Source organism: Aedes albopictus, chromosome 1, assembly GCF_035046485.1.
Source record: "Aedes albopictus strain Foshan chromosome 1, AalbF5, whole genome shotgun sequence".
In the NCBI taxonomy this organism is placed as follows: Eukaryota; Metazoa; Arthropoda; class Insecta; order Diptera; family Culicidae; genus Aedes; species Aedes albopictus.
In genome coordinates this window covers 157,593,528-157,608,076 of record NC_085136.1, presented here as the reverse complement: position 1 = coordinate 157,608,076, position 14,549 = coordinate 157,593,528, and the positions used below count along the sequence as shown (strand labels likewise).

At 40.1% G+C, this 14,549-nt stretch overlaps 3 protein-coding genes across 3 annotated transcripts; 1 reads left to right on the top strand and 2 right to left on the bottom strand.

The window, feature by feature from the left end:
- Positions 1-5,544: 5,544 nt before the first annotated feature.
- Positions 5,545-6,476, bottom strand: LOC115260703 (translocator protein). Its single transcript, XM_029861919.2, has 2 exons — positions 6,015-6,476; positions 5,545-5,948 (listed from the first exon to the last, which is right to left on the bottom strand). The coding sequence occupies exons 1-2, from the start codon at positions 6,330-6,332 to the stop codon at positions 5,736-5,738; spliced, it is 531 nt and encodes a 176-aa protein (XP_029717779.2). The 5' UTR covers positions 6,333-6,476; the 3' UTR covers positions 5,545-5,735.
- A 1,342-nt stretch (positions 6,477-7,818) lies between these two features.
- On the top strand, positions 7,819-8,421 carry LOC109427777 (small ribosomal subunit protein uS14m; the record flags this gene model as incomplete). The annotated part of the gene is given in 2 exon segments (XM_019703369.3): positions 7,819-7,995; positions 8,067-8,421. Coding segments are annotated over 2 exon segments (390 nt in total). The 3' UTR covers positions 8,391-8,421.
- A 487-nt stretch (positions 8,422-8,908) lies between these two features.
- LOC134285223 (iron-sulfur cluster assembly scaffold protein IscU) lies at positions 8,909-9,625 on the bottom strand. The gene has a single exon (XM_062845624.1). The coding sequence runs from the start codon at positions 9,470-9,472 to the stop codon at positions 9,020-9,022; it is 453 nt and encodes a 150-aa protein (XP_062701608.1). The 5' UTR covers positions 9,473-9,625; the 3' UTR covers positions 8,909-9,019.
- Positions 9,626-14,549: the final 4,924 nt, after the last annotated feature.

The window sequence follows — 14,549 nt, the reverse complement described above, 5'->3', positions numbered from 1 at the left end:
TGTGAACACGTTATATAAGGTTGGACTAAGCACCGAGCCTTGTGGTAGTCCGAAAGGGATGTCGTACACATTTGACAAGCTGCCGCTGACTGAGACTCGGCAGGATCTACGCTTGAGGAAAGAATGCATTATTTTGACAAGGTACTGTGGACATCTGCTTCGGTGTAGTTTGAAAACTACCGCCTCATGCCAGACAGAGTCGTATGCCTTTTCAATATCAAGGAGTACCATTCCGGCAGACTTTTTGTGGGCAAAAGCAGAACGGATGGTTTTGGAGACCCTCATTAACTGATGTGTTGTTGAGTGTGCTTGTTTAAATCCAAACTGCTCATTTGGAATCGTTCTGTTAGTCTCCAGATGTCGGTTAAGCCTGATCAATACTACTCTCTCTAGGATTTTACTCATAGAATTGAGTAGGCTGATGAGTCTATAGTTACCAGGGTCGGTAATGTCTTTATTCGGTTTGGGTATAGGAATAACCGTCGCGCATTTCCACGAGCTTGGAAAATACGAAAATTTCAAGCACGTGTTAATCAGTTTCGTTAGAAATACAATCCCTTTACGTGATAGATTTTTAAGGAGGACGTTACGTACGCCATCCTTCCCGGGTGCTTTTTTAGATTTCAACCGATGAATAATGGAACGTATTTCCTTGGGTTTAGCGTATGTGCTGGCATCGACATTCAACTCCTGATGAAGAGCAATTTCCTGAATAGTTTCATTGACTTCAATGTTTGTATTGTAGTCGCCTGGCAAAGTGTTACGATGAGCTTTGGAAAAACTTTCAGCAAACGCCTCTGCCTTTCCCGCAGATGATGCGACATATGAGTCACGGATTTTGAGTGGAGGGTCGTACTTACATTTGTTTCGCAGATGTTTGCAAGATCGCAAGATTTGCCAAAACTTGTTGCTACCAGCTTCTAGTTCTTCCACCATGTCGCCGAAGTTGCGGAATTTTTGTTCTGCAATTTCCTTCTGAATCCTTTGATTGAGAGCGGACACGATCATTCCAATCATCGGATCTCTTGTCCGATAGTATTGACGCCTCCGCACATTTCTGAGTCTGATGAGCTGCTTAACAGGTTCAGGTAAGGTTGGCTGGTACTGACGAAACTTCACAAGTGGGACAGCCGCAACTTCAGCCTCAGCAATAGCTTCTGTTAGAAAAGCGATGGCATCGTCAATTTTTTTAGGATCATCCACTGTTGATATTATACCATCCGACAGATTAATCCGGGTGTCCAGCTGCCTACGGAAGCACGGCCAATCTGCTCTATTGTAGCATCGGTATTGGCGCACGGTTGGATTGTACGGTGTTTCCACATCCACAGTGAAGATGACTGGAAGATGATCCGAAGACAGATCGTTTATCACTTTCGGCACTGATAAATTGAATCTATTATTTGACACGGCCAAGTCTAAGGTAGACGGTTTGCCTCTACCAGCAGGAATGTAGGTATGCGAGTCCGGGGTGTGGATAGTTAGACCGAAGCTCCTCGTTGAACGGTATAACGCATTCCCGGCTTTAATCGCTAAAAATCAAATATTTATTCGTAAAAAAATCACCGGAAGAAACATCCTGCCAAAAATTCTTATTTGACATGAAAAACTTTGGAAATAAGCATGGTTTGCCTTCACAATTTAGGCTATTGGTATAATTATTGGCATCGCAACTGCTTACTTTTTCAACATACATTTTCCCTTATTTTGTGCATAGGCTCTTCTTTCGAATTGCACTTTTCAGTAAATTATCGGCTTCAAAACTTCTTACATTTTCTACGTAGTTTTTTCCTTCTTTTCTGCATAGGCTGTTCTTTCGAGTTAAGGTAATTATCGGCACAGGTGTTTAGAAATTAAAAAAATAAATAAATAAATATATTAGCAATTTTAACACCAGTGGAGGCTGTAATGCCCATAATTTCCTGAAAAGTGCAATTCGAAAGAACAGCCTATTCAAAAAAGAATGGAGAATCTATGTTAAAAAAGTAAGCAGTTACAATGTCGATAATTTCCTGAAAAGTACAACTCGAAAGAGCAGCCTATGCAAAAGAAGGGAAAATTGTTGATGAACATATAAGCAGTTGTAATGCCAACAATTCTTATAACGACTCAAACATTTTTTTAACGAAGAAGGAAACGTAACACTCTGATAATTGCCATCGTACATCTATTGAACGGTTTATTTGAGGGTTGACCAACTGCCAATCCGCGGCGCTCGCATCGTTTTTGTTCGAGTTTGACACTACTGCCACCTAGTCGATGGTTGGCCAAATTCAGTCCTTTTAGAATTAAGCGAACCTGTTTCCGAGACTGAAATTTGAATCGAAAAAGTAGAAGGGTTACGTCTGTTTGTCTGTGGTGACATTGTTTTCCTTTCGGCATTCAAAAACCCAACACTGTTCCTTTTTTTCAATAAGCTTTTTTTTAGAATTTAGGAAATTGGTATAATTATTGGAATTATAACTGCTTTCATTTTGAACATAGATTTTTCCTTCTTTGCTGCACAGGCTGTTCTTTCGAATTGCACTTTTCAGGAAATTATCGGCATCACAACTGCTTACTTTTTCAACATAGATTTTCTCTTCTTTTCTACATAGGCTGTTCTTTCGAGTTACAATGTTTAGGTAATTATCGGCACCACAAGCACAGGTGTTTAGAAATTTGAAAAAATATATAATAAATATAACAGCAATTTAACACCGGTGGTTGTAATAATGCCCATACTTTCCTGAAAAGTGCAATTCGAAAGAACAGCCTATGTAGAAAAGAAGGGAGAATCTATGTTGAAAATGTAAGCAGTTATAATTTAAAAAAAATTACTAATTGCCTTAATTAAAAAGAAAAATATTGTTTAAAAAGGAGGAACATTGTTGGGTTTTTGAATGCCAAAAGAAAAACAATGATACTTTTAAAACTGCTTATATGTTCACTTTTTCTATTCCATAGTATTGGAATAATGATAAAAGCCCTTCTCATACCGCATGAATGAAGGGCCTTTGAAGCGAATAATTAGGAACAGTCGTTGGGATGGATTCCACCAACCATTTGCGTAGACAGTTGAGTCTTTCCGAGTAACTCAAAGTTTTCGACAGAAAAATATTTTTAATATAAACCGACCATAGACTAATCCATTAGCATCTTGTACACTGAACAACATCAGAAGAAAATGCGTTTTCTCTGTAAATTTTGCACGTTACTTTTAAAACTTTATTCATCATGAAACAAGTGCTGCACAATTTTCACAAATCTGTCAAAAACAAAACATGTTATAGCAACGCAACTGGAATGATGACAGTTTGTGAACTTTCAAGATCAACATGCAACTGTGTACAATGGTAATTAAACGTTTGAACCATAGTCCATTTTATGAGCCGATTTTATAAATGAATTTTGACAGAAGGTAGTGTCCAATAACCCGTGAAAACCAACATCATCATCAACATTGTTGTCACTTCGTAAAATGGCTCATTGTAGAATATTTTTATGGATATATCGTATAAGAAATAGATGTTTGCGCGTAATAACACTATAATGTTAAAATCCTTGCCTATAACATACATATCATTATGATCAACATTGTACTGTTTGTGTATCGAATTAAACTTTTTAGCCGAGTATATTAAGCTGGTATAGTATATTAAGCTGGTATAGTATATTAAGCTGGTATAGTATATTCTGGGGAATGGTACATTCTGGGGAATGGTGCATTCTGGGGAATGGATTTCTGGGAAATGGTACATTCTGGGGATTGGTATTCTGGGGAATGGTTTTCTGGGGAATGTTATAGAAGGCGTGGGCATTTAGCAAGACCATGCTGAGGATGATGGGTTCGTTTCTCGGTTGGTTATGCGCGTTGGCGTCTCCTATAACAATTTTCACGTCATCCTTTGAGCATTCCTTGAAGCATTCAAAGGGTTTATCGAGACTGTTGTAAAACGCGTCCTTCATGTCATCGGGTTTACCGTGCATAGGTGTTGATGCGGTTGTAGTTGAAGAATGTGTCCCATATTCTTGACACACAGATTTGATCGCTGAATGATTTCTAGCTTCAATAACTGCTTCCCGATCATGATGAAACTAAGTCCATGTTCATCCTTAGCGTCTCCACTACACTGAAAGGAGCCTTGCAGTAATGACAAGCATAAAAATGTTTTTAAATTTAACATGGCAAAACATGATCATCGACCCACCAACGCTTCTTCTGTGCGTTTTGTTTCTTCTCACATCAACCGGTTCGATAGCTGAGTGGTAGCGTGCGAGCCTGGTGATGTCAAGGTTCTTGGTTCGAATCCGGTTGCCAACAGAAACTTTTTTTAATTGAAAATCGAGTCCATGGTAAAATTGAAAACATAATTCTGTTGAATTAAAACGAAACTCAGTCTGCACAAATTTAGTGGCGTTGTGCATTTAAATTGACCCTCAGAATAGTAATTTTCACCGCAAGCCGCCGTTCAGTGTATGATTGGATATTATACTTGAAGGAAGTGGTGACAATAGGAATCACTGTCCAGAATTCACGTTCTACAGATCTAGGCTAACGCACCTCCTCAATCCCTGTCAGGCTTATCTATTCCAACCATCTGCAGTTCACGACTCAAAAGCTAACTTGTCCGAGTTCATTTAAAGTCGGAATGTCGGGAAGGAGTTTCTAATCGAAGTCCTTATTTCTTTGCCGAGTCGATTGTAGAAAGATTCGATAGTTTTTCTCCTTTCTTCATTTTAAAGGTCAACACTTTACCGTGGTCACGATATCTACATCACGGTTGCCACTTCATACATAGCTGATGCGTTACAGCATTTCCTATTCAACTGCTGAATGCCACAAAAGATGATGTTTGAACCGTACCTGTTTGATACATAGACGCTCGGGAAGTATAATGCTTCCTCAATCTAGCTAAAGCACAACAGTGGTTGCACTCCAACGAAGCACACAAATCTTAGCCGGTGATCTTCGTCAATCAGAGCTACCTATGTTGGACGCTAGTTACACCATTTTGCAGTCCATATTTACTAAGAGTTGAAGAGACGCTAAAGGCATTTACTCATACATCACAGTTTCTAGGTACTGTATAATTGGTCACATCTTTAATTTACGAACATATTTACAAGTTTTGTTACCATATCTGTTAATTCTATGTGCAAATTTGATTGTTTCAGTTAATCGAGTGAATCACGGAGTAGCAACTACGAAGTATATCGTAAACGCACCATACTTTGCGCACGTTAGGTCCTAACTTTGCGCACTTTTCAAACAATCGTCAAACATTTTGCTGGTTCATAATGTGAAATTTTTTTTTTCGTGAAAGACTAGCAAATGATTGTGGGCATATGTAAAATATATGAGTTTAGAAAACATTGCTTTTCAAGCAGTTAGTGCTACTAAAATGTGCAATGTTTGGTTCTTACACGGTAGGTCAACAATGCTCATACTGATTTCACAACAAAAATTGGGCGAACCGCTGAAGTGACTTAAGGCAGTGAAGTTGATGAGATAAAATCATCCTCAGGGAATTTCTTAACAGACAAATTTATGACTGAGAAACATGCACTATCATTATGTATTTGTGCTATGATTGTTCAAGAAGCGTGTAAATATTTAATTCTCCAGTAGTGTAAACATAAGCTATGCAAAATTTTCTTAGCACTACGAATGGTTACAATTGCAAATACGTTGACGTAATACACCGCAGACAGACAGTTTTACCGGCTGCTGATAAATTTTGATTGCTTTTGTTTTACTTATCCTTATCTTCTTTGACTTCTTCTATGGTTGCTGTTGGCTTGTCGTCTGATGCATTCAATTCGTATATTTTATAATTAAGCAAAGTTGCAAACGAACACCACGCAAGATATGGAACGAAGAGCAGGCCGGCCAGCTTGTTCACGTTGAAGAATGCGAATCCCGTAGCAGCGACTGTAGCGGTCAGGGCAGCTAATTCCACGCAACTCTGAAAATTATTTGGCAAAATTCGAATTAATGTTAGTGATATACTTAGGAGAGGTTAATGAATTACCCATTTCAGTTCATGTTTCTTGAAGAAAATTGGCGTCCAAGCCCAATTCAATGCTAGCTGTGCTCCATACAGAACGAGTGGTCCTTGTGCAACTCCATGGAAACCTCCTCCATCTCGCCAAACCAGGTACGAGGCATATCCCATACCGGCGTACAGGGAAGTCCAAACCGGACCGAAAATCCAGTTCGGCGGTCGGAACGATGGAAAGTTCAGTGTGCTGTACCAGGATTTGATTTCCTGCCGGGTGAGGTATCCGTTGATCCATCCTCCAATTTGTGGCAGAACGATTGCTCCGGCAATTTTCGGAAACTCACTCATGACTTTTGTTTGTAAATTATACCTTTACTGAATGATCTGGAACCTCTCGACGCTTGGATCTAACAGTGAGTGGTATTAGAAACGCTTAGCTGACTCTGAATTTCACAACATTCATTTATATTTCTTTCGATAGTATGGGATAGTCTGCATGTGGGCATTTTTTCGGTACGTTGTCCCACAGTGATAGATGTATTGGTAGGTGTATCATAGGCTCATTGGTTCTCAACTTATTTTTTCTCAGCTGGGGCCAAATAATCCAAAACCACCAATCGCATGTTCCTACGAGTTGCACATATTTTTCGTATATCATCATCTTTTTTGCTTGATGGAGCCTACGACAGAGAACATTTATGTTCAATGAGTTTTTTTTTGTACACGATGAGATATGTACACGCCAGCCTAAGTTACGTAGTTCATTTCGTAAATAGAAACTGTTATAATCAGTGAAGAGAATTGTCAGACAAAAGAGGCACAAAACAAGCAACAAAGAAGGTGCGACGATTACTCTTTATCCCTACTGGTAACAGATAATGACATGATCTCGAAATTTTTTGTTGCAGACAAAACGGAAGCTGAATTTGTTGCGTACTTTTCAACTCGTGAATAATCAATTATTGCTAACCCAAAGTCGAAACTGTTTGATGATAGAGCTTCACCAGAGTTGCAGTGTTTACCGACTCGAAGTTACCGTTCGAAAATCGCAATGCAAGGCTTAAAAATCTCTAAACTAGTGGTGTACGATGTTAATCCCATTATTTATTTTCAAGTTGGGACAAACTTATGTCGCATGGGTTTGTTTGTCGCAACAAATACAGGTTGCGACATTGTCATTATTGTGCGCGATGGTTGAATTTTGATTCACTGCATGGTTATAATACGAAGTTCCGTTTCTCATAGATCCTAGGCAATCTGCTGGGGCAGACCTCGGTGCAGACACATAGAAACCACGAAACCATTTACGTCCTTACCAGTTGCTTTAGAATCTCCCAAAAAATGACCATGTGGTTTATGGACAGCCCCTTACCACTATACTATCGATGAGTTTTCTGCATTATTCAGTTTTTCGTCGAAGTGCTGTTTCGACCTTTCGATCACGTCATGTTAGTTTGTCAAGAGACCCACGCCCTTATTCTGACACATTTCGGTTCGCGGCTCGCGGCATGAAGCTTTTGCGATATACGTTGAGCTTCTGACAGAATTTCTTGTTTCTTGAGGACAGCACATCAACTCTATTTCATCGCGTTCCGATTCTTCCATCAGGTAACGTTTCATCTCCAGAAAAAAGGAAGTCTGCTATTTCCGTTTCCGTTTTAGCGTTCCACGTTCTGCCGAGTTCCATGCTGGAACATGACCACCGCGCTGCGTTCTTCTCCTTTGAAATTGCTCTACACTCATCCTCGCACTTGAAAACCACTGTAAATGAACTCATGAACACCATACGGTTCATTTAGTGAACATTTTAATGTCAAACTTGTCTGTCAAACCGTTCGCTTCGCTGCATCCGTGACGGCATCTCAACTTTGTTGTTATCGTTCACACACTTTCAACTCACTCACGTTTTATATAATAATCTGTGCCTCCAGAACATCGCGAAACAATGTCCATAGTAGCTAACATTGTTTCCAGATTTGCAATATCCGGACAAAATTTGGCCGGTTATGGGGTAAGTAAAAAATTGTAGTTTAATTTCCATTTGTCAGGCTGACGAAGAGTCCTTTTTTCCTACGTTTGCAGTTCCAACAAGTTCGCAACAAATGGACAGATTGGCGGATGATTAAAGATGTTAAGCGCCGTAAGTGTGTGGTGGAGCACGCCAAGGATCGGTTGCGGGTCAATTCGCTTCGGAAGAATACTATCCTACCGGTGGAGCTGAGGGAAATGGCCAGTGCGGAAATCCATGCCTTCCCGCGGGATACCTCGCTGGTGCGAGTGAGGGAACGTTGCGCCGTCACTTCCAGATCCCGGGGAATCGTCCACCGTTGGCGGGTGAGCCGAATCGTGTGGAGGCATATGGCCGACTACAATAAACTGTCCGGTGTTCAGAGAGCTATGTGGTAATGGAAGTACACTTGAATTTGTCGAATGTGAAGACAGTGTTTAAATAGTAATTTCCGAAAGCTATTCTTCGATATTGAACATAAATCTGCTTGGGGGACAGTCTCTTGATCCGTGTCACCTATATAGGAGCTCGAAGCCAAATAATTAGTCCTGTTCAATGAAGCAGGTTGAATATGCTCGAAGTTGTTTCGTCCTGCTCTTACCTATTACAAGTGAAACAAAGTGTACACTAACAGGATATCGTTATCAATAAAAATTACAATTAAATGATAAAATAAATTTTATCAACAAATTGGTAAGAGCAGGGTGGAGCAACCTGCTTCATTGAACAGGACTATTGTTAACACTGGCTAGTAGTTAATAGTGCATCTTGAAAAGAATGAGATAAATATATTAGATTGCAGGTGGCGATGACATGCCGCTCCCCATGCATCTACAAACATGTATGTACAAACATCTATTTTCTCTTTGTTTTTGATAGTGACGGCCTTCTTTTCAAGAGAAAGGTAAATGTAATGTTTTGATTTTTGAAGAGTCTTTATTCTACAAATTCTCTTTGACTGCCATATCATTCCTTATATAACCAACAATTTACAAGAATCCTAAAAACTAATTTCACAAGCATGGACCTATTTCTTGTCCTGTTTCTTCTTGTAATCCTCAAGAGCCGCCTTGATGGCATCCTCGGCCAGCATCGAACAGTGCAGTTTGACCGGCGGCAACGACAGCTCCTTCGCAATGTCCGTGTTCTTGAGTTTCTTCGCTTCGTCCAAAGTTTTGCCCTTTACCCATTCGGTGGCAAGGGAGCTGGAGGCTATGGCCGATCCGCATCCGAAGGTTTTAAACTTGGCGTCGATGATTTTGCCATCCTCGTCGACCTTGATTTGCAGCTTCATGACGTCACCGCAAGCCGGAGCGCCGACCAGTCCCGTTCCGACGGTTTTGTCCTTCTTGTCCAGCGAGCCCACATTCCGGGGGTTCTCGTAGTGGTCCAGAACGTTTGCGTGGTACAGGGCAACCGGCACACTCTGGGTGCGACGGAGCTTTAGCAACGAGTTGAAACTTCTCTGCAACGCTGCCATTGTTTTCGTTCGCGAATGCACAATGTTTCAAACAAACTGAATTTCACAATAACTTTTCCCTTTCAAGCTGCGCAGTAAAATATTACGGGAAAGGGCTGATGAATAACCACTTCACAACAACACACTGCGAGTACGAGTGAAGCAGATACTGATGATGGACCGAAACAAAAGTTTCGCGGATCGTCGTCAGAAATGTCAAAAACAGCTGAATTTGACAGTCTAGGGGCTCAGCATATAAATTAATGTGCAAATCTGTAATCGATGTAATCTATTTTGTACAACTTTTGTATAATAACCCCTCGTAGAAACATCGCATGATAAGGTACACGTAAAATTAAGATTTGCTGTTCATATTGACTGGTTTGCTGAATATGATACACCGCGCGGCCTTTGTAATGTTCCAAACGCGCATTTGCACGAAATTCCACGCGGCAAATCCTCTTGGAAAGGAACAGCCGCACTTGAGGAAACGCCCAGAAACGCCGCAATGTTATCTTCCATAAGAATGGAGTAAAAGGGGAGCAAAAACGCGGCTGTTCCTTTCCTCTGGAATTTGCCGCGTGTACTTTTGGGCAAATGCGCTAATATTGTGGGTTTAGCACAATAATACAGTAGACGTTCGATAAGTGCAACATGTTTACGTTTCACTTACCGAATGAAATTCGATAACTGCAACAACTGACAGACGTCAAAGAACTGTCAGCTGCTGCAGAATGCAGTCAATGTGCATAAGTAAAACATCGCACTGCAACAGAAGTGCATGCGAAAAACATCGCATCGCTGTTGACATTTCGTTTTGACGGATAGCGGTGCGATAACTGCAAAATTGTTGCACTTAGCGGACTTGCAGTTAAAAAGCATTGCAGTTAAAGCGTTTGCACCGAGCGAACGTCTACTGTACAATAATGTAAATTGGCTTCTTTAGCGGTGTTGAGATAATTCCATATTCTGAATCTGCATGCAAAACTGAGCCGAAATCCAAATTTTCATGATTTTTGGTGCCCGGGAACCTATTTAAAAATCAATTTGAAGTTTGTATGGGAGCGACTTTTGAATCACCCCTCGTCGCATTTTGTACTGGGTGGAGCTGTCAAACAGTTACCCAGCTGTCAAAAGGTGATTTCAAAAAATCTCTTTGATATTGATTTTAGGTACCAAATGAAAGTTCTAAAAATCTGAAAAAAATCATAGTGGCTCAGAAAAAGGTGCTCTTTTGTATAAAATCATAAAATCGATACATTTTTCTTAATTTAAAAACCCAATAGATGTAATCACGTTCAAATGTATGCGTGCCTTTTTTGTAGATGTAGTTGTGAAACTGCGAGGAAAATATTTGCACTCTTGCCCCGGACGTTAGTTTTGTCATTATTTACCCGTTTTACCAGGTTTTACCCAATTCGATTGGGTAATATTTGCATATGCAATCTGAATAGCCTTTCAATCGGCGTGCACTTTTGTGAGAGGAAAAATTTGCGCTAGTGTTCGTGTGTTGAAATGTCACTTATCTCTATTGATTTCCGAAAAAACTTCATTTACTTCCCGTATAAAAACTAACCATAGGGTGTTTGGTGAAAACCATTCCTGCACCATACAGTGAACCAGCTACAATATAGTGTATTGTAATGAAATGGTTCGCTATACTATACGTATAGTAAACGTTCGGTCGGTGCAAACGCTTTAACTGCTGTAACGAACGCGAATCAATCAATTTGCATTTCAAACTCAAGTTGTCATTTTCCTTAAGTTATACAGCGCACCGCATGGCATATTGTTAGTTGCAATATGCGCATAGTTGATAATTCTCTGCTACCCAAGACAATTACGTCATAAACTAATCTTCTACGAAGGACCAAGAAAGAGACCCATAAATTGTAATGAAAATAGTGACGCACCGATAGTGGCGGCGATAACAAAGTAGAGATAATAAGAAAGGGACCCAAAAGATAATGAGTCAAATCAGGTAGAATGTATTGTACATTCATTCATATATATAAGGCTTAGCATTAGTAATAAAGTTAGTTCTAGACCACAGTTCTACAGTGTATGTTTTCTACATCCGAAAACCGTAAAGCTCCGGCGTCACATTTTGGTGGCTCCAGAGAGGAAAGTACTCGCGACGTTGTGTTGAAATTGTGCAGTGATACCGGCGCGCGGAGATCAACTAGAATAAGTGGAAAGGACTCCGACAATATAAAAAGTTGTCGTAATAAATAGCTACAGTGATTGATTTTGTAACGTGGTTTACTGTCGCCAGGAGTGCAGTCTGAGTGTTGTGCATTGTCACAAAATTTAACTGTTACAAATCTTGAGCCAATAGTGGCAAACATTCGAAAGTTGTGAATAGATATTCACGAATCGTGTCTAAAATACCTTGTGTGTTGAATATTAAAACCCAGAGTGGTAATTCAAGTGAAACTAGGACATTGGACATTTTTGAAAATAGTGAAACTGCAGTGTGTGAATTAACAAAAAGGTTTGGAAATACCTTTAGAAGCTGTCATCAGAAGTGAACGCGCAGATCCGGCAAAAGGAAACAGAGAAGCAAAGTAGCAGCAAACAACCAGGTGAGAGTAAAGTGAACATTTGCGATGGCAAAATCAAAAGCTATGTTCCAATTCGTGGAAAATAAGAACGGAAACTGCCGTTTATGCAAGGAAGCTGACACCAAGGATAATATGGTGTCTTGTGACGATTGTGATAGGTGGTTCCACCTTAGTTGTGTGCACCTTAAGCATACGCCGTCACAAGAAGAGCGATTCCTTTGCGCCAAATGCGAATATCTGGAAATCGAACGAGCGACATTATTGGACGTAAAAGTGAAGTTTGATTTAGCGAACCAGCTAAATGAATCGCTGAAAATTCAACAAGATGTGGCAAACAGACGTCAGTCTGAAGGTTCTTTAAATGCGACGAGGCAAGCATTAATCAAGCTTCCAAAATTTAGTGGAGAGGCTCGTGAATGGCCGAAATTCAAAAGCATTTTTAAGGACACATCTGCCGAAGGTAGATTTACCAATCTCGAAAATTTATCAAGATTGGAAGAAGCTCTGTATGGCCAAGCTGCCAAGAGCGTGTCAAATTTGATGATAGGGGCTGCTAATGTTCCTAGAATAATGCAACGGCTTGAAGAAATTTATGGGAGACCGGAGGCTATTTATCAGCAATTATTGAACGAGCTGATAAAAACATTGAATCAACCCAAACTCCATACTATCGATATTGCTAACGCATTGGACGATTTGGTTGTGACAATGGAAACATTGGCCAAGCCAGAATTCCTTCATGATTATCGGTTAATTACTGACATAGTATCAAAGCTACCATTTAGTATGCAGATAACATGGACAGAAGCGCTTCAAAGAAATGTCAGTCAGCCAACTCTCCATGATTTGAATAAGTGGCTGCAAACTCACGCAACGACATTACGGAGATTAGCACCACCTACAAGAAAGGAACAAAAGCCCAGAATCAATATTCATAACAATCCTTCAAAAATGCAGTGCAACATTTGTAAGCATGAGCATCAAACGTTCAAGTGCAACATATTGAAAAACCTCAATGTTGAGCAAAGGCAACAACGAATTCAACAATTGAAACTGTGTTTTTCTTGCCTGAACAAAGGACACGGTAGTAAGTTTTGCAGAAGCAAGCGAGAATGCAAAATAGACGGTTGCAAGGGAATGCACAATCGTTTATTGCATAAAGCAGCCGTCGAGAAACCCAAGGAAAATCAAAATCTGGAGAAGGACAAAACTAACAATAATCATCATGGAAGTCGAAAATCAACGGTATATTATCAAATAGTACCAGTAACGTTGCAGAATGGAAACCTCTCTTTGGAAACATTCGCTTTCCTTGATCCCGGCTCGTCATTAAGCCTTTTGGATCAATCGGTAGCGGATAAACTTGGGCTCCATGGACGGTCAGAACCACTGGAATTAACCTGGACGCAGAACGTTTCAAAGGAATCACCTAGCCGAAGAGTACAGCTGTGGATACGCGGACATGGAGGAAAAACTTATTCAATGAAGGATGTCAGGACCATCGAGGACATTGAACTTCCAACGCAAACATTGGATATTAAACACATGAAGAAGGAGTTCACTTATTTAGCTGATGTTCCAGTTCAGGGATACGTCAACGCCAAGCCCACGATTTTAATTGGTATGGAGCACGCTCATTTGTTGTTGACGACCGACAGAAGGATAAGTGACGAGAACTCGCCGATGGCAGCGCGTACCAAACTAGGATGGTTGATTTTCGGTAAGGTATATAGAGGTGAGCCTTCATATTCTTTTTGCATTAGAGAGCATGAAAGTACAGATTTAAGAGCAATTTTTGAAAATTATTGTTCTACTGAAAACTTTGGAGTCAACGTCGTTAATAAATTACCAAAATCAGCAGAAGTAGAAAGAGCTGAATCAATTATTAAAAATACAATTAAATATGAAAACGGACATTACTCAATAGGATTATTGTGGAAAACTGAAAGCATGAGTTTCCCTCCAAGTTTTAATAATGCTTTCAAACGTTTGGAAATATTGGAGAAGACATTAGCTAGGAAACCAGAGCTAAGAAAATGGGCAATTGAGTCATTTGAAGGATTTGTTAAAAAGGGTTATGCCCGTAAGCTTAGCCCACGTGAGCTACTACAGGAACATCCAAACACCTATTATTTGCCTCATTTTATTGTGACAAATAAAAACAAAGTCCCACCTAAATCAAGAATTGTTTTTGATGCAGCTGCAGCAGTAGAAGGAGTATCTTTTAACTCAGCACTGCTTTCCGGTCCTGACACAGTAAAATCTTTGTTCGGTGTTTTGCTAAGATTCAGAGAGTTCAAAATCGCTGTTACAGGGGATATACAAGAAATGTTTCAGCAAATAAAAATTGTTATGGAAGATCAGCCTGCACAAAGATACCTTTGGAGACAATGTGAGGCCGATAGGGATCCGAGCGTATATGTGATGGAATCAATGATTTTTGGATCAACGTGTTCTCCTGCTTGTGCTCAAGCAGTGAAAAATTATAATGCACAGCTTTTTAAGGATGATTTTCCAAAGGCTTCTGAGGCTTC

Coding starts and splice junctions, on each gene's coding strand:
- LOC115260703 (XM_029861919.2), bottom strand. CDS start 6,332: ATGAGTGAGTTTCCGAAAATTGCCGGAGCAATCGTTCTGCCACAAATT. Junction 5,949..6,014: donor AGAAACATGAACTGAAATGG/GTAATTCATTAA, acceptor AATAATTTTCAG/AGTTGCGTGGAATTAGCTGC.
- LOC134285223 (XM_062845624.1), bottom strand. CDS start 9,472: ATGGCAGCGTTGCAGAGAAGTTTCAACTCGTTGCTAAAGCTCCGTCGC.